The sequence below is a fragment of the Chiloscyllium punctatum genome, chromosome 1 (assembly GCF_047496795.1).
Source record: "Chiloscyllium punctatum isolate Juve2018m chromosome 1, sChiPun1.3, whole genome shotgun sequence".
Taxonomy (NCBI): domain Eukaryota; kingdom Metazoa; phylum Chordata; class Chondrichthyes; order Orectolobiformes; family Hemiscylliidae; genus Chiloscyllium; species Chiloscyllium punctatum.
This window is the reverse complement of record NC_092739.1, coordinates 51293360-51314903: the sequence shown is the minus strand read 5'-3', so window position 1 is coordinate 51314903 and position 21544 is coordinate 51293360. Positions and strand designations below refer to the sequence as shown.

General features: G+C 52.7%; 1 protein-coding gene across 2 annotated transcripts in view; it reads right to left on the bottom strand.

Annotated features, from left to right (window-relative positions):
* Nucleotides 1–14651: 14651 nt before the first annotated feature.
* The window catches only part of ncapg (non-SMC condensin I complex, subunit G), a 63821-nt gene continuing 56928 nt past the window's right edge, over nt 14652–21544 (bottom strand). For both annotated transcript variants that reach the window (XM_072560699.1, XM_072560793.1), the window contains 5 exons: nt 21196–21363; nt 20284–20410; nt 18890–18997; nt 18665–18746; nt 14652–15910 (listed from right to left, as the gene is read on the bottom strand). In XM_072560699.1, coding sequence (XP_072416800.1) covers nt 15784–15910; nt 18665–18746; nt 18890–18997; nt 20284–20410; nt 21196–21363 — 612 coding nt within the window. In that variant the 3' untranslated portion in view covers nt 14652–15783. The remainder of the gene's footprint in view (nt 15911–18664; nt 18747–18889; nt 18998–20283; nt 20411–21195; nt 21364–21544) is intronic.

Here is a 21544-nt window from a genome sequence, read left to right as displayed (position 1 = left end):
TCCCAGAACGCCCTGAAGAACTCCACAGTCAGCCCGTCCAGCCCTGGGGTTTTGCCCCTCGAGAGCTGGTCGAGGGCGCCGGTCAGCTCCTCTAAAGTGACGGGAGCGTCGAGCCTTCCGGCGTCCTCAGGGCTGAGCTGCGGCAGGTCCTCCCACAGAACTCTGCGAGCATCCTCGCTGGACGGATCCGGAGAGAACAGAGCCGTGTAATAGTTTCGGACGTGGGCCCTGATGCCCTCCGGATCCGAGACGAGGGACCCGTCGTCGGCCAGCAGCACAAGGAGCTGCTGACGGGTGCCACGCCTTTTTTCCAGCGAGTAGAAGAAGGGGGAGCCGCGGTCCAGGTCCTGGAGGAGCTGGATCCGCGCCCTCACGTACGTGCCCCGAGCCCCGACGAGCTGCAGGTCGCGGAGCACGGCCTTCTTCTCTTTGTACACCCCGCGCAGGGCCGGGTCCGCGTCAGGCTGACCGAGGCGTGACTCCAGGTCGAGCATCTCCCTCTCCAACTCTCCGATCCTGGATTTCCGCCTCTTTGTCGACCCCCTCGCGTACTCCTGACAGAAGACGCGGATGTGAGCCTTGCCCACGTCCCACCATAGCCTCAGGGAGGGGAAGCATCCCCGCTTCCTTCTCCAGCCGGCCCAGAAACGACGAAACGAGTCCCGGAACCGCTCGTCCTCCAGCAGCAGGTTGTTAAAGTGCCAGTACGCGGAGCCGAGCCTGGCGCCGAACGGAAGGAGTTCCGCCCACACCAGGTGATGGTCCGTGCACGACACCTGCCGCGTGGAGGCCTTCGAAAAACAGGAGGCGTACGCCCGCGAAACGTACAGGCGGTCGATTCTGGACGCTCCGACCCCAGGCCTCACGAAGGTGAAGGCGATGGAGTCGGGATGGAGAGTCCGCCAGACGTCCACCAGGTCGAAGGACTTGACTAAGTCCCCCAACCTCTTCCCCGACGCGCAGCCAGTGCGGGTACCGCCGTGGTCCCTGCCCTCGAGGACACAGTTAAAATCTCCCCCGAGGACGACGCACTGGTTCTCGTCGATGGAAGCCAGATGAGCGGACAGTTCTTGAAAGAAGCTCGCTTGCCTCGGCCCGGCCAGGGGAGCGTATACGTTCACCAAGTGAAGCACCGCGCCCCCCAGCCGAACCGTCAGGTGAAGCAAACGGCCTGGCACCGGCTCCCTGACCCCCAAGATCTCCGGCTGAAAATGCGGGGCCAACAGGATAGCCACCCCGCCAGATCTGCGGGTGAGGTGACTCATGTAGACCCCCCCTCGCCACTCCAGGAGCCAGGTGGCTTCGTCTCCCGGGGTAGTGTGGGTTTCTTGCAGGAAGCACACCGCATACCTCCCGTCCCGAAGGACCGAGAGGGTCTGGAATCTGCGCTGTGACTCCCTGCTGCCGTTGATGTTGAGGCTGGCTATAGTAGTCTCCATGTCGGAAGCGTTGTGCTACCACCACCAGTACAGTTTAAAAAACAAATACAATTACTGGGAGGACGAGGGAGGGGCACAGGAGTCCCTCGCCCTCACCAGGAGTGCCCCCAGGTAGTCCCTGACTCGCTTTCGCTCGTTGACGTCGAGCCCAGGCGCCTGGCGAGCAGCGTGGGCCGACCAATAAACTTTTTCAAAAGAGCTCCAGCGGTCGAGCGCCAGTTGGGCTCTATCCCGGCGACCTCGAGTTTCCTCGACAAATTCCCGGAGTTCCTCGAGGGGGATGAGGGGGAGATCGGCAGGGGGCACCTGGGACTCAAAAACGTCACTGCAGACGGAGTCCGCGTCGTCCCCGGTGTCTGCCACCGATCCCGAACCCTCCTCCGGGAGGTCGCCCTCGGTCGCCGACCCCTCCCCCACCGAGAGGATGGGGGCTGGTCCGGCGCCGCCAACCGGCCTCGAACCCCCGGCGACCCCACCCCCAGGGTCACCGGCGGTACCTTCCTCGGCGCACCCCGTCCCAGAACGCCCCGAGTTCGGGTCGTCGGGCGGCGGAGGCTCGGGGCCCCGCTCTCCTCCCGACACCGGGACGCCTGGCTCCTCGGGGAAAAGGTCATCCCCCAGGGCCAAGGCCCCCGGAAAAACAGTCTGGGAGGGAGGAGCGGGGATAACACCTACCTCCCCTCCGCCGCTCGGCGACCCAGTAAAGGGTCCCTTGTCGACGCCCGCACCGCGGCCCTCGTTGTTGTTGTTGTTGTTGTTGTTGTTATTGGGCAGGTCAGGCCGCGGTGCGGGATCGTTGGGGGGTCCCGTGGGCCCTTCCCCTGGAGAGGGGCAGCGCCGCCGGCGCGCTGCAGGACTGTCTCTCCCCTCCAAGGGCCAGCCCCTCTTCCCCAGAGAGACAGGGGGGGATTTATGGGCCTTTCCCTCCCTGCCCGCCTTGGTGGTCATGGGGCCTGAGGCCCCTCCCCCCAGCCTTTCCCGGAATACGATTGGCTGGGGGAAGGCAGGGGGCGTGGCCAGGGTGGGGAGGGTCAGCCCTGTCACTTCCTGCCCCGCCCCTGGTTTATCAGGTGACGGCGGGCGGGGCAGGGGCCCAGTTCCCTCTCCGGGGCCCGGAGACACAGTGGCTGCGGGAGATTGGGCAGCAGTGGTCCCCCCCAGGTTAGTGCCAGGGTGTGGCTGGGCAGGGCTCGGGCTCGGGCTCGGGCTCGGGGTCCCCGGGGCCAGGTGTTGCAGGGCCTGGTGTAGGCGTCGCAGCCCCAGAGGTTTCTCCGTCGGGGTGGGGGTTGGATGTGGGGTCAGTGGGGTCAGGGTCGGGTACGGGTTCGGGGGTTTGGGGGTCAGGGTTCCCGCGCCGGGGCGACGATGGCACGGCCGCAAGGGCATTGTCGTGCCGGGGCGGGGCAGGTCGTGGGCTGGGTGTCGGGGATGGGGATAGGGTGGTCTCCCCGTGGGCGGGCCTGACGCGTCGCGCCTTCCTGAGCGCCTTCCGGCCGGCTGGACGCTCACCCCCCTCCCTGCCGGAGGCTGGAGGATCGGCAGCCTCTGGCTCAGGCTCCGGTGTCGGGGCCTGCGGTGTCGACTGTGGGGGAGGGGGAGTGGGTGCGGCGGCACCACTGTCAGCCGTTGGCGAGGGCTGGGCGGCCTTCTGGGTGGGGCAGTTTTTTCTGATGTGCCCCACCTCGCGGCACAGGTGGCACCGCACGCCGTCCGCCGTCCAGAAGGCACGGTAGGCCGCGCCCTCGTGGAGGAGGGTAAACGAGCCCCCCGTGACCTCCTCCCGGGCCAGGCAAATAAACACCTGGCGTCGGAAGGAGTAGATGTGCCGGAGGGCGGGGTCCTTCAGACCGAGCAGGAGCGGCTGGATCCCTGACCGGATCTCCCCCAAGGTGGTGAGGTGGGGGAGAAGGAGCTCGCTGGCAATAAAGGGCGGGACGTTGGAGATCACGACCCTCTGGGCCGTGACCTCCAGAGGGTCGACGGGCAAATGTGTCCCGCCCACAGCGAGCCCCCTCTCCACGGCCAGGTGGACCGCCTGCTCGGTCCTCAGGAAAAATACGGCCTTCCCGTACATCCGGGCCGCAGCGACGATGGCCAGTGGGCCGACCACACTAGCCATGGCCTTGCTGCAGGCCTCGATGCTCATATTCGGGTGGGGATAGGCCTTGACCCCCAGGCGTTTTGTGAGGTGCCTGAAGGGGGTGTGGTTTGCAGCCGGGGCTGGGCCAGCCGAGCCTAAGGCAGCGGCTACCCCGGCGTAGGTGCGGCTGGGCCCCGCGACCTTCGGGCTCGCCATCCTCTGCTGCCGGGTGTTCTGGGGACTTGCCCAAGGCCAGTCACCCGAGGCGAGTCCCAGGCAGTGACGGTGGAGACCTGCCCCAGGTGACAATGGTGGTGGAGGCAGGCAGGCCTCAGGCAAGTCCCAGGTAGGCCCTCAGTCGCTGTGGTGTGGGGCAGACCTGTTGGGGAGGGTCCCCAAGGCAAGTCCCAGGCAGCCCCAAAATTGAGTCCCAGGCAGCAGATTCAGAGGCAGGCCTCAGGCAACAGCAGTGGTGGAAAGTAGGCCTCCGGCAAGTCCTGGGCAGGCCCTCGGTCGCAGCAGTTGTGGGGGGCAGGCCTGTTGGGGAGGGTCCCCAAGGCAAGTCCCCGGCAGCGGTGGCGGAAGGCAGGCCTCTGGCAAGTCCCGGGCAGTTCCTCCAGTCACAGCAGTGGTGGGGGGGGCCGGCCTGTTGGGGAGGATCCCCAAGGAAAGTCCCAGACAGCCCCAAAATCGAGCCCAAGGCAGCATCACTGGTGGAGGTAGGCCTCAGGCAACAGCAACAGTGGTGGTGGAGGTCCTGGGGAGGGGCCCCAAGGCGAGTCCCAGGCAGCGCTGGTGGAGGCAGGCCTCGGGCAGCAGCAGCAGTGGAGGCAGGCCTCTTCTCAGGCCACAGCAGCAGCAGTGGTGGATGCCCTGGGGAGGGGCCCCAAGCAGCAACAGGGAGAGTCCCCTTCAAGGAGGAGGAGAGTCCTTGCACGTGTACACACAGATCCAACTTCCCAAGATAGGCAAAACACCCGAGTGGCCAGTGACAAGCACTGCCCTTCAAACCACAGGGCAATGCTGTGTGAGCAAAACAGTGAAGGGGAGGGTAGGGACTAAATCAAAATAGAGTTGGAGGGGGAACGGTTTATTTTTATTTTTTTTTCTTTTTTAAACCCCCACACTACCACCTAAGTGCGGTAGTGCTTATTTTTATCCCCTGCACACATGGTGTGTGTGCGCAGGTGTGAGACACAGTGAAAGGACACAAAGTGCACAAATCTTTATTCAATTTCCACCACCAGGAAGATATGAAAAACACCCGAGTGGCCAGTGACAAGCACTGCCCTTCAAACCACAGGGCAATGCTGTGTGAGCAAAATAGTGAAGGGGAGGGTAGGGACTAAATCAAAATAGAGTTGGAGGGAGAAATGATGCACTCCACTCCCTGCGGCGCCCACCTCTCCCTGAACGACTCCAGGGTGTCGGTGGACACCGCGTGCTCCTTCTCCAAGGACACCCGGGCTCTAACGTAACCCCGGAAGAGGGGCAGGCAGTCGGCCCTAACGACCCCCTCCACGGCCCGCTGCCTGGACCTGTTGATGGCCAGTTTGGCCAGGCCCAGGAGCAGACCCACGAGGAGGTCCTCGGACCTGCCCTCCCTCCTCTGTACCGGGTGCCCGAAGATCAGGAGCGTGGGACTGAAGTGCAGCCAGAAACAGAGGAGAAGGTTCTTAAGAAAATCAAAAAGGGAGTGCAAACGCCCACACCCAATGTATACATGGTCCACGGACTCCACAGCACCACAGAACAAGCAGTTGGGCTGGGAGTCCGTGAACCACCGCAATCTGCGGTTGCAGGGGACTGCTGCGTGCAGCACCCTCCACCCCAGATCCCCGAGAGAAAGGGGGAGGACTCCCGCGTAGAGAGCCCTCCACTGGGGATCTCCACCGCCCGGTGGCAAATGGGCACGCCAAGGCGTGTCCGGACGGTGGATGAGGGAGAAGAGGTGGACGGTGTGCAGCAGCAGTCGATACAGGGCCCTCCTTTTTATGTCCCTAAAAGCAACAAAATTAAAATTCCGGAGGCGGCTCAGGTTGTGGGGCACAGGCTCCCGCGGGAAGTACGGGACCTTGGGGCCAATGTGAAATTCCGTCCGGGCCGGGGTGAGCGCGGACGGGATCCCACCGCACACCTGAGCGTCCTCCAACCGGTGCACTACGTCGGGTCCGAGCACCGCCGTTTTAAGGCGTCGGATGGCGGTGGCCACGTACCGGACGTCTACCGCTGCCCTGCTAGCTATGTCCTGCGGCAGCGTCCAGCCCAGGCCCCCGGCACCCAGCACGTCCCCGACCCTGGTCGCCCTCGCCGCCACGGCCCTCCCCTCCGACAGCCACTCGAACCCGCGAGTACGGAGGTGCGGATTCCTGAGCAACGGCTCCCTGACGACAGCCGCTACTCCAGCCGGAGGGTAGGCGCGACGCGATTCGACCATGTTCCAGACAGTGATCAGGTCCTGGTAAAAGACAGGCAGCACCTTGAGGGCGATCTCCAAACCGTCACGGTCGACGAACAGGAGCTGCGTGTCGTAGTTGAGGTTACGCACCTGGCGGAAAAAATACGTCGCCAGGACGCACCACCTAGGAGGAGGCTCGACGTAAAGGTATCGCCGCAAGGTCTGAAGGCGGAACGTCGCGACCTGGGTGCGGACGCACACCAGCGACTGACCGCCCTCCTCGATAGGGAGACTCAGAACCTGCGCGGCGACCCAGTGCATCTTTTTGTCCCAGAAGAAGTCGACCAACGTTCTCTGGATGTCAGCGACAAAGCCAGGAGGAGGGACCAAAGTGACCAGCCGGTACCACAGCATGGCGGCCACCAGCTGGTTTATGACCAGCACTCGACTCCTGTAAGATAGCACTCGGAGCAGTCCTGTCCAGCGGCCTAGGCGAGCCGAGACTTTGGCCTCCAGCTCCTGCCAGTTGGCCGGCCAGGATTCCTCAGCCGGGCTGAGGTAGACCCCCAGGTAGAGGAGATGGGTGGTACTCCAGCTGAACCCCCGTAACTCCTCCGGCAGAGAGTCCACCCGCCACGGACCGACCAGTAGTCCGGAACACTTGGCCCAGTTGATCCTGGCGGAAGACGCCGCCGAGTACACGGCCTGGCACTCGCGCATCCTCCCCAGGTCAGCCGGGTCGGTGAAAGTGAGGAGCACGTCGTCGGCGTAGGCCGAGAGGACCACCCCCGTGCCCGTGCCGCGCAGAACCAGCCCCGACAACCTCCTCCGCAAGAGGCGCAGGAAAGGCTCCACGCACAGGGAATACAGCTGGCCGGACAGGGGGCAGCCTTGACGCACTCCTCTCCCGAAGCGAAGGGGCGCCGTCAGGGACCCGTTAACTTTAACCAGACACTCTGCGGCGGCGTACAAAAGTCGGATCCGGGCGACGAACCGCGTCCCGAACCCGAACGCCCGCAGAGTCCCGAGCAGGTACTCGTGATCGACCCTGTCGAACGCCTTCTCCTGGTCGAGAGACAGGAAGGCGTTCGGCAGACCAGCCCGTCGACAGAAATGGATCAGGTCCCGGACCAGGTGGACGTTGTCGTGTATCCTCCGGCCCGGGACCGTGTAGGACTGGTCCGGGTGAATCATGTGGGCCAGCACGGAAGCCAAACGAGAAGACAACACCCTGGCGAAGATTTTGTAGTCCGTGCTGAGGAGGGAGACCGGACGCCAGTTCTTCAAAGAACGAAGGTCCCCCTTCGGCAGCAGGACGATGACCGCCCTGCGCCAAGAAAGGGGCAGCTGTCCGGCATTTAGACACTCCCCCAGGACCTGTGCGTAGTCGTTCCCCAGGACGTCCCAGAACGCCCTGAAGAACTCCACAGTCAGCCCGTCCAGCCCCGGGGTTTTGCCCCTCGAGAGCCGGTCGAGGGCGCCGGTCAGCTCCTCTAAAGTGACGGGAGCGTCGAGCCTTCCGGCGTCCTCCGGGCCGAGCTGCGGCAGGTCCTCCCACAGAACTCTGCGAGCGTCCTCGCTGGACGGATCCGGAGAGAACAGAGCCGTGTAATAGTTTCGGACGTGGGCCCTGACGCCCTCCGGATCCGAGACGAGGGACCCGTCGTCGGCCAGCAGCACAAGGAGCTGCTGACGGGTTCCGCGCCTTTTTTCCAGCGAGTAGAAGAAGGGGGAGCCGCGGTCCAGGTCCTGGAGGAGCTGGATCCGCGACCTCACGTACGCGCCCCGAGCCCCGACGAGCTGCAGGTCCCGGAGCGCGGCCTTCTTCTCTTCGTACACCCCGCGCAGGGACGGGTCCGCGTCGGGCTGACCGAGGCGTGACTCCAGGTCGAGCATCTCCCTCTCCAACTCCACGATCCTGGATTTCCGCCTCTTGGTCGACCCCCTCGCGTACTCCTGACAGAAGACGCGGACGTGAGCCTTGCCCACGTCCCACCATAGCCTCAGGGAGGGGAAGCTTCCCCGCTTCCTTCTCCAGCCGGCCCACAAACGACGAAACGAGTCCCGGAACCGCTCGTCCTCCAGCAGCAGGTTGTTAAAGTGCCAGTACGCGGAGCCGAGCCTGGCGCCGAACGGAAGGAGTTCCGCCCACACCAGGTGATGGTCCGTGCACGACACCTGCCGCGTGGAGGCCTTCGGAAAACAGGAGGCGTACGCCCGCGAAACGTACAGGCGGTCGATTCTGGACGCTCCGACCCCAGGCCTCACGAAGGTGAAGGCGATGGAGTCGGGATGGAGAGTCCGCCAGACGTCCACCAGGTCGAAGGACTTGACCAAGTCCCCCAACCTCTTCCCCGACGCGCAGCCAGTGCGGGTACCGCCGTGGTCCCTGCCCTCGAGGACGCAGTTAAAATCTCCCCCGAGGACGACGCACTGGTTCTCGTCGATGGAAGCCAGATGAGCGGACAGTTCTTGAAAGAAGCTCGCTTGCCTCGGCCCGGCCAGGGGAGCGTATACGTTCACCAAGTGAAGCACCGCGCCCCCCCAGCCGAACCGTCAGGTGAAGCAAACGGCCTGGCACCGGCTCCCTGACCCCCAAGATCTCCGGCTGAAAATGCGGGGCCAACAGGATAGCCACCCCGCCAGATCTGCGGGTGAGGTGACTCATGTAGACCCCCCCTCGCCACTCCAGGAGCCAGGTGGCTTCGTCTCCCGGGGTAGTGTGGGTTTCTTGCAGGAAGCACACCGCATACCTCCCGTCCCGAAGGACCGAGAGGGTCTGGAATCTGCGCTGTGACTCCCTGCTGCCGTTGATGTTGAGGCTGGCTATAGTAGTCTCCATGTCGGAAGCGTTGTGCTACCACCACCAGTACAGTTTAAAAAACAAATACAATTACTGGGAGGACGAGGGAGGGGCACAGGAGTCCCTCGCCCTCACCAGGAGTGCCCCCAGGAAGTTCCTGACTCGCTTTCGCTCGTTGACGTCGAGCCCAGGCGCCTGGCGAGCAGCGTGGGCCGACCAATAAACTTTTTCAAAAGAGCTCCAGCGGTCGAGCGCCAGTTGGGCTCTATCCCGGCGACCTCGAGTTTCCTCGACAAATTCCCGGAGTTCCTCGAGGGGGATGAGGGGGAGATCGGCAGGGGGCACCTGGGACTCAAAAACGTCACTGCAGACGGAGTCCGCGTCGTCCCCGGTGTCCGCCACCGATCCCGAACCCTCCTCCGGGAGGTCGCCCTCGGTCGCCGACCCCTCCCCCACCGAGAGGATGGGGGCTGGTCCGGCGCCGCCAACCGGCCTCGAACCCCCGGCGACCCCACCCCCAGGGTCACCGGCGGTACCTTCCTCGGCGCACCCCGTCCCGGAACGCCCCGAGTTCGGGTCGTCGGGCGGCGGAGGCTCGGGGCCCCGCTCTCCTCCCGACACCGGGACGCCTGGCTCCTCGGGGAAAAGGTCATCCCCCAGGAAAAGGTCATCCCCCAGGGCCAAGGCCCCCGGAAAAACAGTCTGGGAGGGAGGAGCGGGGATAACACCTACCTCCCCTCCGCCGCTTGGCGACCCAGTAAAGGGTCCCTTGTCGACGCCCGCACCGCGGCCCTCGTTGTTGTTGTTGTTGTTGTTGTTATTCGGCAGGTCAGGCCGCGGTGCGGGATCGTTGGAGGGTCCCGTGGGCCCGTCCCCTGGAGAGGGGCAGCGCCGCCGGTGCGCTGCAGGACTGTCTCTCCCCTCCAAGGGCCAGCCCCTCTTCCCCAGAGAGACAGGGGGGGGATTTATGGGCCTTTCCCTCCCCGCCCGCCTTGGTGGTCATGGGGCCTGAGGCCCCTCCCCCCAGCCTTTCCCGGAATACGATTGGCTGGGGGAAGGCAGGGGGCGTGGCCAGGGTGGGGAGGGTCAGCCGTGTCAGTTCCTGCCCCGCCCCTGGTTTATCAGGTGACGGCGGGCGGGGCAGGGGCCCAGTTCCCTCTCCGGGGCCCGGAGACACGGTCGCTGCGGGAGATCGGGCAGCGATGGTCCCCCCGAGGTTAGTGCCAGGGTGTGGCTGGGCGGGGCAGGGCTCGGGCTCGGGCTCAGGGTCCCCCGGGCCAGGTGTTGCAGTGCCCGGGGCGGGCGTCGCAGCCCCAGGGGTTTCTCCATCGGGGCGGGGGGTAGATGTGGGGTCGGGGTCGGGTACGGGTTCGGGGGTTTGGGGGTCAGGGTTCCCGCGCCGGGGCGACGCTGGCACGGCCGCAAGGGCATCGTCGTGCCGGGGCGGGGCAGGTCGCGGGCTGGGTGTCGGGGATGGGGATAGGGTGGTCTCCCCGTGGGCGGGCCTGACGCGTCGCGCCTTCCTGAGCGCCTTCCGGCCGGCTGGACGCTCACCCCCCTCCCTGCCGGAGGCTGGAGGATCGGATGCCTCCGGCTCAGGCTCCGTTGCCGGGGCCTGTGGTGTCGACTCTGGGGGAGGGGGAGTGGGTGCGGCGGCACCACCGTCAGCCGTTGGTGAGGGCTGGGCGGCCTTTTGGGTGGGGCAGTTTCTCCTGATGTGTCCCACCTCGCGGCACAGGTGGCACCGCACGCCGTCTGCCGTCCAGAAGGCGCGGTAGGCCACGCCCTCGTGGAGGAGGGTAAACGAGCCCTCCGTGACCTCCTCCCGGGCCAGGCAAATGAACACCTGGCGTCGGAAGGAGTAGATGTGCCGGAGGGCGGGGTCCTTGAGACCGAGCAGGAGCGGTTGGATCCCTGACCGGATCTCCCCCAAGGTGGTGAGGTGGGGGAGAAGGAGCTCGCTGGCAATAAAGGGCGGGACGTTGGAGATTACGACCCTCTGGGCCGTAACCTCCAGAGGTTCGACGGGCAAATGTGTCCCGCCCACAGTGAGCCCCCTCTCCACGGCCAGGTGGACCGCCTGCTCGGTCCCAAGGAAAAATACGGCCTTCCCGTACATCCAGGCCGCAGCGACTATGGCCAGTGGGCCGACCACACTAGCCATGGCCTTGCTGCAGGCCTCGATGCTCATATTGGGGTGGGGATAGGCCTTGACCCCCAGGCGTTTTGTGAGGTGCCTGAAGGGGGTGTGGTTTGCAGCCGGGGCTGGGCCAGCCGAGCCTAAGGCAGCGGCTACCCCGGCGTAGGTGCGGCTGGGCCCCGCGACCTTCGGGCTCGCCATTCTCTGCCGCTGGTGGTGGTGTCGGGCCTCTGGCAGCAGCAGTGGTGGAAGTTGCTGGGAGAGTCCCAAGCAGCGAAGGTGGAGACCTGCCTCAGGTGACAACAGCGGTGGAGGCAGGCCTCAGGCGAGTCCCAGGTAGGCCCTCGGTCGCTGTGGTGTGGGGCAGACCTGTTGGGGAGGGTCCCCTAGGCAAGTCCCAGGCAGCCCCAAAATCGAGTCCCAGGCAGTGGATGTGGAAGGCAGGCCTCAGGCAGCAGTGGAGGCAGGCCTCTAGCAGTTCCTGGGCAGTCCCTCGGTCATAGTGGTGGGGGGCAGGCCTGTTGGGGAAGGCCCCCAAGGCAAGTCCCAGGCAGCCCCCAAAATCGAGTCCCAGGCAGCGGTGGTGGAAGGCAGGCCTCAGACAACAGCAGCAGCAGAGGTGGAGGTCTTGGGGAGGGGCCCCAAGGCGAGTCCCAGGCAGCGCTGGTGGAGGCAGGCCTCGGGCAGCAGCAGCAGTGGAGGCAGGCCTCTCCTCAGGTAACAGCAGTAACAGTAGTGGTGGAAGTCCTGGGGAGGGGCCCCAAGGCAAGTCCCAGGCACCAGCAGGGAGGCAGGCCCCAAGCAGCAACAGGAACAGTCCTTGCACGTGTGCACACACAGAGAGTCACAGCCCCACACTGATCCAATTCTCCACACAATGGGGGAGAAAAACACCCGAGTGACCAGTGACAAGCACTGCCCTGCAAACCACAGGGCAATGCTGTGTGAGCAAAACAGTGAAGGGGAGGGTAGGGACTAAATCAAAATAGAGTTGGAGGGGGAACGGTTTATTTTTTTTTTCTCTTTTTTTTTTCCTTTTCTTTTTTTATTTTTGCACTCCACTCCCTGCGGCGCCCACCTCTCCCTGAACAACTCCAGGGTGTTGGTGAACACCGTGTGCTCCTTCTCCAGAGACACCCGGGCTCTAACGTAAAATCCCCTGTTTATTGATATTTCACCACAAAATCCCGTTTATATATTTTTTTTTCTTTACACCCCAACTCTACCGCCTAAGTGCGGTAGTGCTTATTTTTATTCCCCAGCACCCATAGTGTGTGTGTGTGCAGGTGTGAGACACAGTGAAAAGACACAAAGTGCACGAATCTTTATTCAATTTCCACCACCAGGAAGATAGGAAAAACACCCGAGTGGCCAGTGACAAGCACTGCCCTTCAAACCACAGGGCAATGCTGTGTGAGCAAAACAGTGAAGGGGAGGGTAGGGACTAAATCAAAATAGAGTTGGAGGGGGAACGGTTTATTTTTTTTCTTTTTTTTTATTTAACCCCCACACTACCGCCTAAGTGCGGTAGTGCTTATTATTTCCCCAGCACCCATGGTGTGTGTGCGCAGGTGTGAGACACAGTGAAAGGACACAAAGTGTGCAAATCTTTATTCAATTTCCACCACCAGGAAGATATGAAAAACACCCGAGTGGCCAGTGACAAGCACTGCCCTTCAAACCACAGGGCAATGCTGTGTGAGCAAAACAGTGAAGGGGAGGGTAGGGACTAAATCAAAATAGAGTTGGAGGGGGAACGGTTTATTATTATTATATTATTTTTTTTTTCCTTTTTAACCCCCACACTACCGCCTAAGTGCGGTAGTGCTTATTTTTTCCCCAGCACCCATGGTGTGTGTGTGCAGGTGTGAGACACAGTGAAAGACACAAAGTGTACGAATCTTTATTCAATTTCCACCACCAGGAAGATAGGAAAAACACCCGAGTGGCCAGTGACAAGCACTGCCCTTCAAACCACAGGGCAATGCTGTGTGAGCAAAACAGTGAAGGGGAGGGTAGGGACTAAATCAAAATAGAGTTGGAGGGGGAACGGTTTATTATTATTATATTATTTTTTTTTTCCTTTTTAACCCCCACACTACCGCCTAAGTGCGGTAGTGCTTATTTTTTCCCCAGCACCCATGGTGTGTGTGTGCAGGTGTGAGACACAGTGAAAGACACAAAGTGTACGAATCTTTATTCAATTTCCACCACCAGGAAGATAGGAAAAACACCCGAGTGGCCAGTGACAAGCACTGCCCTTCAAACCACAGGGCAATGCTGTGTGAGCAAAACAGTGAAGGGGAGGGTAGGGACTAAATCAAAATAGAGTTGGAGGGGGAACGGTTTAATCTGTCAGCCAAGGCTCCCTGATTGGACCAGATTAATACCCCTAATCAGCGAGCTCATATTTTATGAGGTCCACATGGCTGACCGCATTATAATTGCTATAGATTTCTGGTAGTTCAATTTCTGGGTTTGTTCTCAAGTAAATTTGACAGTAGAACAGATTGGGGCAAAGACCTCTCTCTGGGGATCCCCTCAACCCCCTTACAAGGTGTTCTTGGTATTTACCTTGACTGTTTACTTTCAGCTAGTGTGTTTTCTGGTGAAATTTTCTGCAGTTTTCTAACCAATGTTGGAAGAAGTCAACATAGTTCTCTTATCAATGTACCATTTATAAGTTCAAAGTTTTATGAAGTAAAGGGGGTACTGCTAATGTTTATGCCAGCATTATGTGTTGTTAATCACTTGAAGCTTGAGACAAATAGTGTCTTTGTTCTTGAATAACTAATTCAATTTGACAATACTCCTTTGGACTAGTTTCGGGAAAGGGCAGCCTGGAACATTCTTGTGTGTTGGCCTAACTTTAAAGAATTCTCTGTATAGCTGCAATTTCCATGATAGTACCACATCCCAAGTTAATATCAGTCGATAACTCAAATTCCAAAGGTCAAATAATTTGCAGCAGTTATTTTATTAGCTTGTGTCCAATTTTCAACTTTTGAGTGAAAGTTAATAATTATACCATGTATGGCATTTCTTTCCCTAAAATCAATTTCAAATCCAGTGACTCCTAAAACACAAATTTATGTGAAACAATAACTGTGCTTTCTCTCCACAGGTGATGTCAGACCTGCTGAGTTTTTATAGCAATTTCCAGTGTCCATACTTCTTTGGGGTTTTTTTGTTGTTTAAAGAATTACATATGCTGGAGATCTGAAACAAAACCACAAGTGCTGAGAAACTCAGCATATCTAGCAAATTGCATTTTCTCAGTTACAAATTAAACTTTGTCATTGTTGTAACAGAGGAAAGTTCCAGGTAGAGATAATATCAAGTCCCAGTCAGTCGCTCACTTTCTTTGCTCTTCTGTAGGTTTGTGATAAAGAATTGATTTTAAATTATGTTTTTCACTTCGTGATATTTTAGTAATCTTATGCTTGAATAGCAAATGCTGCAAGCGAAGAGAAATATCTATGATAAATGGATGAATTTGTGGGTGTCTGAGGTGTGTTTTGTGTAGCCTTACTGGAGCTTTCTGATGTGTGATGTCATACAGCAAAATGATTGTTATGACCTCTCGAGTTCATTACGCTAATTACAATTTAACTACCACAACCTCCTAATAAAGGGACAGCAAAAACTGTTTCGGTACAGGAGTAAAGGCTGCACTAGGACGATCTGAAGGACAGTGCAATACACCAACTGATTAGCATGAGGCTGAGATGATTAGGATAAAATGAAATTCAGTTACTATAACCCTCCAAATAAAAGCAGTGCAAAAACTATTTTGTTGTAGATGTACAAGGCTTTAGTGGTGATTTCCAGGGGGCAGCGAGGTACACCATGATTACCATGCACTCCTACATTGGAAAGGCACAATTTAGACAAAAATACACAAGTGTAGTCTGACTGACTAAAATGCGAATATCTTGCATTATTTTTGAGAGGCATCTTGCCAGGGAGAACCGAAAGACAACACTTCATGCAGAGGTAAGAGACCAAATATCATATCGAAAGGGCATTGACGCATTTCCTGCACAAATACGTAGCCAGCAGGGACATGCACCAGAGGATGAACCTGGCCCAAGCATCTCTAGTCTTGGTGATAGGCAAGCTAATGCTCCAGCAGTACATCAGGCAGCTATGCTACAAAACCTACAATAAGCGATATCAAACACGCATGCACCGTGGTGTGCTTTTATAGTAGGTCATCACTGGATACTGATCCCCAGTCAATGTCAATCCCACAAAGCGAACACTGGTATCCATCTAATCAAAGGTTCAAAAGCTCTCATTCAAAATAAAAATTCAGACCACAACTTTGGTCAAATGGACTAATGGGCCAACTAATTAGCATTAAAAGACAAGCCCTGACTGGCTTAATATCAGAGTATGATCTCAAAGGACAGTACACCTGTAGCATTCCCACAGTATTAAGAATTTTTAATTATGTTACAAATAAAACTCAGATTAATAATAGACATTTATTGTCTAAACAAGTGTCCTATGGAAATAAAAATACACATTAGAAAGCACTAATATCCACAAACTAAACATTAACAGTCATATCCAAAATCATTCTTAGCTTTTTGTTGCAAGATCAGTTAAAGCACACACTTTGCAAGTACAACATTGCTACCGGATATACTGCACTCAGTATTTTAAACACCACTAAAGGTCACATCTTCAGGATACACATTTGCATCAGTATATAAAACAACTTTCCAAGAATTACTGGCAGATTAAATAAAGAAGCTAAAGAAGATTTCTAAGCAATGGAGCATCTCACTTTAACACTCTCCAAAAACAATAATCTCTCAGGATCAGTACTGTATGTGATTTACGGGACATGAAATTAAAGCACAAAATATTGCCTCTTGGAAACAATGTCAGGGCATGTGAAATAAGATTTTTGGATTAATCTTCTCCTTTGTTCAATAATCGAGAGAGATTCATCTTTGTTTTCGCCAGTGCTGCTGTCTTTGCCCGCCTTGAAGGTCTTGTCGGTACTGAAGGTGCTGAGCTTGCAAAGTCTTGGCTGTCACTAACATAAAATCATGCCATTAATTAAATAAAATTTAACAGGCAAAAAACTTCGAATTTCAGCACACATGTATCTTACATTCTCATTTGACAAAAGGAGGTAATGCCCAAAACTCAGGATTTTCAGTTTTTTTTCAAAGATTTGTACAACTCTCGATTAACTTTGCAAAATCCTAATGAATCGCCCACATTGCTGATAAATACTTACTGAAAGATAACCGAATACACAAATGGATTAATGGGTTTAGTCTCAGCCTCAATTAAACTAAAGTTGTTTACTGGGAAGAAGGGGAAAGGGTGGGTACAGAAGTGCAGGGAATGGAGAAATCTGTTAAGCACAGTGGAGTCCCTTAGTTGAGGAATAATTAAGGCATTTTGACAGAACAGATACAACAGACAGAAACCAAACAAATGAAATAAGGCCCTCACAGGTCTTTGTATGAGAAATATAATCAAGACTGCAGTGGGAGTCAGTGAGCTCAGAATGGATATGAGTCAATATCTTTTTCCAGAAATGGAGAGAGAAAACTCGAGGAAGGAAGTAGTTAGTGATAGATAATTCAAGAACTTGGAAAGTAGACTCAAATGATATTTGAGTTAAGGGGCTTAGCTTATGATAAAAAGTTAGACAGACTGGGTTTTTATCTGTTGGGAGTTTAGAAAATAAAGATTGATCTTATCAATACATACAAGATCCTGAAAGGACCTGACAAGGTGGGTGCTAAGTATGTTTCTCCTGTGGGAGAGATGTGAACTAGGGGAGAGTTTAAAAGACAGTGTCCATTTAAAACGGAGACAAAGAGATATTTCTCCACGAGCATTTGGAACTCTGTTCACTAGAGAGCAGATTAATTAAATATTTTTAAGGCTGAGACCAAAAAGGGGCACAGGTTTTCATAGCTGGATATGATACGGAATTGAGTTTACAATCAGATTGACCGAGTTAGGAGGATCAAATGGCTACTCCTGCTGCTAATCTGTAGGTTTATAAGATTTTGTGAAGGCAAGAGAAGGTGGACATTTCTTCCAATCCTCAATTTCTACCCCACAAATCTGCACATGTGAATAGATAATTTACAATTAGTTCAGCCACCACCAACATTGAGCCACAAGCATCACATTTTCCCCTCTCACCATTTCAAAAGGACGATTTTCTCCATAACCACTCCCCAATGTCCATTCCCCATTCCAGGCAACATATTTTCCCCCTCTCACCATTTCAAAGGGACTGTTCCCTCCATAACTACCCCCAATGTCCATTTCCCACTCCAGTCAAACACAGAAATGACACTTGCTTTTTCACCTCCTCCCTCCTCACTGTCCAATGCCCCAGACAGGTCAAACAGCAATTTGATTCAATTTAATGAAATGTACTCCTTGTGAACAATGGGGCACGTCAACAAATTGTTTCCTGTATTGAGATCAAACAGAGATTGGGTAAGTGATTTCTGCAAAGCATAACGCAATCGATTAGTGAGAGCCTAAGCTTCCAGCCAACCTGCTGTTGTACGTCACTTTCCCATCTGACCTCTCCTTGCATGGCATCAACAAGGTTTCTGTGAAGCTCAACATGAGCTCAAGGAGTGTCACCTCATCCTTCATTGAGGTACTTTACATCCAGATTGAAGTCCAAATTCAACATAATTTCCAATCATAACCTCTACTCCCTACTTTGTTCAGGACACAGACATAGGAACAATAATAGGTCATTTAATCCCAAACCTCTTTCAATTCAATGTAAGCACGCTGAGGTGAGGTCCAACTCTTATACCCTCATTTTCTCCATATTTCTTGAACATCTTTGGACAACAGAGGTCTACCAATCACAGATTTAAAATTTATCACGGATTCACAATTGTCATTTGCAGAACAATGCTCCAAACTTCCACTTTTCGGTGTACAGAAATGCAGTGTATAATTTATAGCTCATCCAGATCCAATACTTGTCCCACTGCAATCTTATTTTGCTTTGTGCCATCACCACTTATCACTGAATCTCTTCTGCTTCTATCCTATCAGAACATAAACTGCTCTTACCCTGCTTAAAACTTCCTTGCTCGAAACTTGTTACTTTTCCCAATTCTGATGAAAGGTCATAAGGCCGAAACGTTAACTTTATTTCCCGATTCACAGATGCTGCCCAGCCTGAATATTTCCAGCACATTGTACTTTTATTTTAGTTTTCCAGCATTTGCAATATTTTCTTTTGCATTAGAATTCTCCCTATATCTTGGCCAATTTTACTGGTCAGTTACAGTCTAGTTCAGAATGTTGGATGTTTTTAACCATTCATGCTAATCACAAAGACAGTGCAATTTCCTTCACACTTCATCTCTGATAGATGAAGTCATCAAAGTTTGAGATTTTCAGATGAGTTTTTTAAAGAAAAAATTGCAAGTCAATGCTAATATTTGAAGTTTTTTTTCCCTATTGCCTGACAATGCACAAAAAAATTTGAAAAACACAAGTGGTAAAAAACAACTTGCCAATGCTTTCTGGGTTGCCCTTACAAAGTAGCTTCAGTCTACATTTGAAAGAATGATTGTTCATTATTTCAGTTTGCTGCCTAATAAATCGTACATGTAATACTTACAGGACTGAGTTTCCTTAGCTAGTGGGATAAGAGCTTGAAACACCAACTGAGAAACAGATGTCATTTCCATTTCTGGTTGCAATATTTTAATAACATTCAGTATGATTATGAATGATAAGTAAAACCACTTCTGATGACAGAATCCACTGATACTTTACTTGCCTTTCATCTGAAGATTGCACTGCTCTCCTAGTCCTTCTGCTTCTAGTTACAGACTTCGCCGTTGACAAACATTTCCCTTGTTCTAAAAAGCACAGTATACATTAGTCTCACTTAAGATGTTTAAAAGGTAACACCGGGTCAAATAAAATCCATTCCAACATAAAAGTCCAATGCAAAATTCCAATAATATAGAATTCCCATTGAACATTACAGAAAAAAAGTTACCCTTTTTGTTGGACTTGGTCATTTCTTTTCCTCCTTTACCATTTATTGTTTCATTATTTGGTTGTTTAGAAATTTCGACACTTCCAGTGATTTGGGATAGATCTTCATCTGAAAAAAAAAGGATAAAGGCACAATGTTTGCAGAACTATGTTGATTCAATGCTGTAAACCATTCTTGTTTTCCAGTTAAAAGTTTGTGAGCTAGTTCTTAAATTTTATTGTAGTTCCTAACAGGATTTGGAATTTTGCAAGATATCAAAGTGGTGACATATTAACATTTTCCAATTTGCAACAAATTGAATTTTCTTTTTAAACTGATAAATATTGATGATACTTCCCGTGTGAATATTCATCTCGGCTCATCTATCTTTCCAGTCTATGTCTTTTAGCACTGTCAACACCAAATTCCAGTCAACCTAATCAATTTTGTTTTTGGAAATCCACAAACATACAGTTTCTATCCAAACTCTGAACTGTATTCACTTATTAACATTTAATGTCCATTGCTTCTCTTGTCCCGTTTCCTCCCAGGAATCCAAATTAGTAATTTTGAATGTATTCTGAACCACCTCCCTCTTCTCAATTTTCTCAACTGCTTATCAGGAGAATAACCAGAGGACTTTATGTAGACGGCAATGATCACCATTAAATACCCTTGCAAAACATTCTCATTTTTAAGATCAAATCTGCAAGTATTAAATCTATTCTGGCCGCTTTTCTAGATTTTTTTCTCATTAAGTGCTGTTTTTCAGTCATTCTCTTGTATTTCTGGTTCAATGAAGTTGTTAACGTTACTCTCTTCTCCTAACCCATTTCAAACTTATTACTGTGTGTGATTCTTCAATAAGCTTCTTACATTCTTTCTTACTTCACCAGAGTTTCTTATTAAAACACCTTTCTTATTCTTCCTGCTGTTTTCATTCCCTTATGCTGTGTGTTACAATCCTTTGTTTTGGCAAAATCTAACTTGTGTAGCATATGACACTATTCTTTTAAATCATTATTCTGCTTCTCTTTCTGTTTTACATCATGAATCAAATTTCTGTATTTTGGTTTGCTTTCTTCTAAATTTACTTTCTTCAATTTTCTCCACTTATCTTTATTTTATAACATGATGGGTTTCTTGATCTTTTTCCCTCTTAAAACCGCCATGCTATTTGCCCCTCCTTCCTTGACAGATTCTTCAATTTGTTTCAGCTACCCATTAGTATTGATGATAATCTTAACCCAAGTGACTTGGAAACAATATTTGTTGTCTTAATGTAATTCATAATTTTAAAATGCCCAATAGTATTATGATATCTGAGAGGTGCAAATGAAGCAAAGGTGGAGGCTAGAAATGACATATTTACCGAGTAATAAGTTAAAGAGAGTTTATTTGTAAAGTGGACATACCTTTATCATTTTTATTTGTGATCTCTGTTGTGGTGTTGTTTTTATTCTTCTCATTGTCTCCTGATCCTCCATGTAAGTGAAGCATAATTTTTTCAATGATTCGCTGATTTACTTTGTTTTTCAATTCCTATGAAGATCAATTAAATCATCATATAAATATTCAAGATACAAATTCAGAATTTCAAATGTAATTGCCATCCTTTCATATTCTTCCAAGATCCTAATTATGTATAATTCTAGCACATCAAAAAAAATGCTTATTGATCAAATGTCAGCACATCCACACCGCATGAAGGCTAACAGTTTTATTTTTAAAATTAAATATTTCAATTTAGATGCAGCGTTTTGGGATAGATACCACTACTTAATTTTTTTTTAATTAATTAAGAAAAAATGTTTTTCTTCCCCTAAAACTACCTGGGTGGCAATAGCAGTGAAAGAGAAAAGGGCCAAGTCATCTTTTTCACAAATGAAATTATCTTTCTAGTTGAGACATTTCCAACAGAAGCAGGTAATAAAACAGCCTCAGGGTACATCTGATCTCATTCCTTTCGAGGACTGTAACAAACAAATGCTATGTGTTCCAAAAGAGGAGAGAAACAAGGTAAGTTTCTAAAAATGAGGTTATGAACATCAGTAGAGCTTGTTACCAAATGTTAAGTGTGAAACTCAAAGGTGCAACGCCCTCAAATGATTTCTTCTAATTGGATAAAGAAAATTTCTGTTTGATCTGAATAATTATTTGACTAAGAATGAAACACTTGTGGACTAATTCTTAAACCAAGAGAATTTGCAATTTTCCATACTTCACTCATTTAGAGTCACATTCCTCAGACTCTAAAACAATGCCAATTCTGATAAAGACAATATTATGCAGTTGTCTGGTTATATGGAAAAGGTCACAAACATAACCTTAATGTTTTCGAGGAGAACACACAACTGCTCTGTGCAAGGCGACACTCCAGTAGACAGGTCAAGCAATCCCAGAGTTTTTACCAAAATACGAATATCTGGGGAATCTGGATCCTTCAATATTTCATTGCAGATCTTCACAGCCAGATTTTCATGCACTGAAAACACCTATGGAAATAAGGTGACACTTTGGGTACAAGAGAAAAACAGAGTATAAATGTTTTTACTCGTATATGGAACATTGGCATCATTGGCAAGGCAGTATTTACTGTCTAACCCTGATTTCCCTCAGTAAGAAGAGTGCAAATTTAGGCTCCAATATTGAACACAATTGACTAACCCCAGGTTA